Here is a 2,170-nt window from a genome sequence, read left to right on the forward strand (position 1 = left end):
TTTTTTGCATTATAAGGTACCATAGCTTTAGCAACAAAATGCAGGGAAACTTCTACTAAATATTACAAATGCCAAATTATAAAGAACAAAAATAATCAAGAAAATCTCAGTAGGTGCAATATTAAATATATAGCTCATAGAGAAGGCTTTGAGTGTATCAATCATCTATTATAACAATGAGTATCAATGAACTATCCATACCTTTTATATAAACAAACACCTTACCTTCAGAACAATTAACAATGTCTAAATTTTATGTCAATATTCCATATTGATATTGATATTTCTTATTAATATCAATAAGATATTAATTACGGTAACCATATTCTAAGACTACTTAATTGAAATATCTATATTTTATTTGTGAATGATTTTGAAATTTTAAGGAAAGTTTGAAAATTATATATGTTAATATATAGCTCAGCTTATACCTTTTTCAATCTTATAGATGAATCTTCCCAGACCAGTATAAATATGGGTAGAGGTTAGTAAAACTGAATATTAATCATAATTCAATAATACAGAAAGTATATAATTGTGAAGGTAGAATTAACTCTGATTTTTTCCAAAATCTATTAAAATTTTCTTACTAAGCATTAAACTCAAACATAGTGTGAGAGGACTATTAAATACTGTAATTTTGAAAGACAGTACTTTTACACAGATATTAGGTAAGTGGAGCCAAGGTGTTCCTGGCAAAGTTAAATAAAGAATTATTTTTTAAGTGTGACAAAGGAAATAACAGGAATATGGTACAAAAAGTTTTAGTAAGTTTGTATGAAGATTTTCACATAAATTTCAGATGCATTTGGTCATGTATTCATAGTGTGTACGAAACAAGAGTGAATAATCCACATTTAATAAGGGAGAAATCACATAGCACTACTAGTAAATAATATAAGATGAAAATATGGCTCACCTTCTGGGATTAATGGAAGCCTTTCCATACTAGGACCGGTACCTTCAATTATATCTGTCATATGCAGATTTATCTCAACTTCTTCATCTTTAGATACGTCCGCGACTGATTCCTTTCCTTTCTGTAGGGAATCAAACAGATCAAATACTCTGTAATGAAAAAAAGAAATATCGTGTTATTTTTTAAATTTCAACCAAAATTGATCATAATGAAAATATTTTGGTTTTATCCTGCACCTAATAAACCACAACGGAAAGTTTACAAAATCACAAAGGAAATATATTAAAATATATATACATATATAACATATAAAACCAGAAAGGAAATCTATTAAAATTTATAAAAACAGAAAAGGAAATACATTAAAATACATAAATTTATCTATTATTTATTATTTTTAAAATAATCGATTTCTTAAATAAATCAAATGGTATCTCTGTAAATTTCAACACTCAATCATATATGATAGTTGGTGGTATAGATAATCTAAAATCAAAAGTTTTAAATATTAATAAAGTTGTAAAAAAATAGGGTGATTTTGACTTGTAATTAATGACCTGGGCAGAATAGCCTGTAAAACATTTTTAAATTTCGATGTGAGGTGTAAATTTATAATTAAGATGGTCCTTGAGGTGGACGAATTGGCCGAAACGTTGGACTGTTGATATAAGAAAGAGTGTTGAGACTATAGTCTATTGTATACAAGGATACCATTTGATTTATTTAATAAATAAATACCAGTCTCAAGAAATTGAAAAAATTATATATAATCTATTTCAGTTTTTTCCTTACTTGTTATTCATAAATAATTTTGTTCCCAAAGCTTCAATTGAAAATTGCAGGATGAATACTGATGATAATAATCCAATTCTAAGTAATTTTATTTAAAATACAAATACAGTTTAAATAAATAAAAACAAATGTTAGGAGTAATAATTTATACACACTATAAATAAGGAATTAAAAATTTTTTTTAGAAGATCCTTGATAAACCGTGTGAAATAAATATAAATAAAGTAACTCAGATAGTAAAAAAACTATTAACTAAGCGCCAATTTGAGTACAAGATGACATGAAATATAAAGTAAACTAAGGTAGGACTGTAAAATGTAAAAGTTATATAAAAAGGGGGCAGTGGTAGCAGCGTGGCACCGCAGCAGTCTACCAACACAAAGGTTGTCAGATCAAGTCTCAGTCCCACCCGGGCTTTTTTCAAGCATGAAATAATACAAAACTCACTCAATATATATA

At 27.1% G+C, this 2,170-nt stretch overlaps 1 protein-coding gene across 1 annotated transcript in view; it reads right to left on the reverse strand.

The window, feature by feature from the left end:
* Positions 1-919: 919 nt before the first annotated feature.
* Positions 920-2,170, reverse strand: part of LOC106677647 (cilia- and flagella-associated protein 91) — a gene marked incomplete at its 3' end in the record, with an annotated part of 36,134 nt that continues 34,883 nt past the window's right edge. Inside the window, 1 exon segment of the mRNA XM_014415697.3 lies at positions 920-1,068. Within this exon segment, the coding sequence (XP_014271183.3) occupies positions 920-1,068 (149 nt within the window).

This window comes from Halyomorpha halys, unplaced genomic scaffold (genome assembly GCF_000696795.3).
Source record: "Halyomorpha halys isolate HHAL.00 unplaced genomic scaffold, Hhal_1.1 Scaffold8.1, whole genome shotgun sequence".
Classification (NCBI taxonomy): domain Eukaryota; kingdom Metazoa; phylum Arthropoda; class Insecta; order Hemiptera; family Pentatomidae; genus Halyomorpha; species Halyomorpha halys.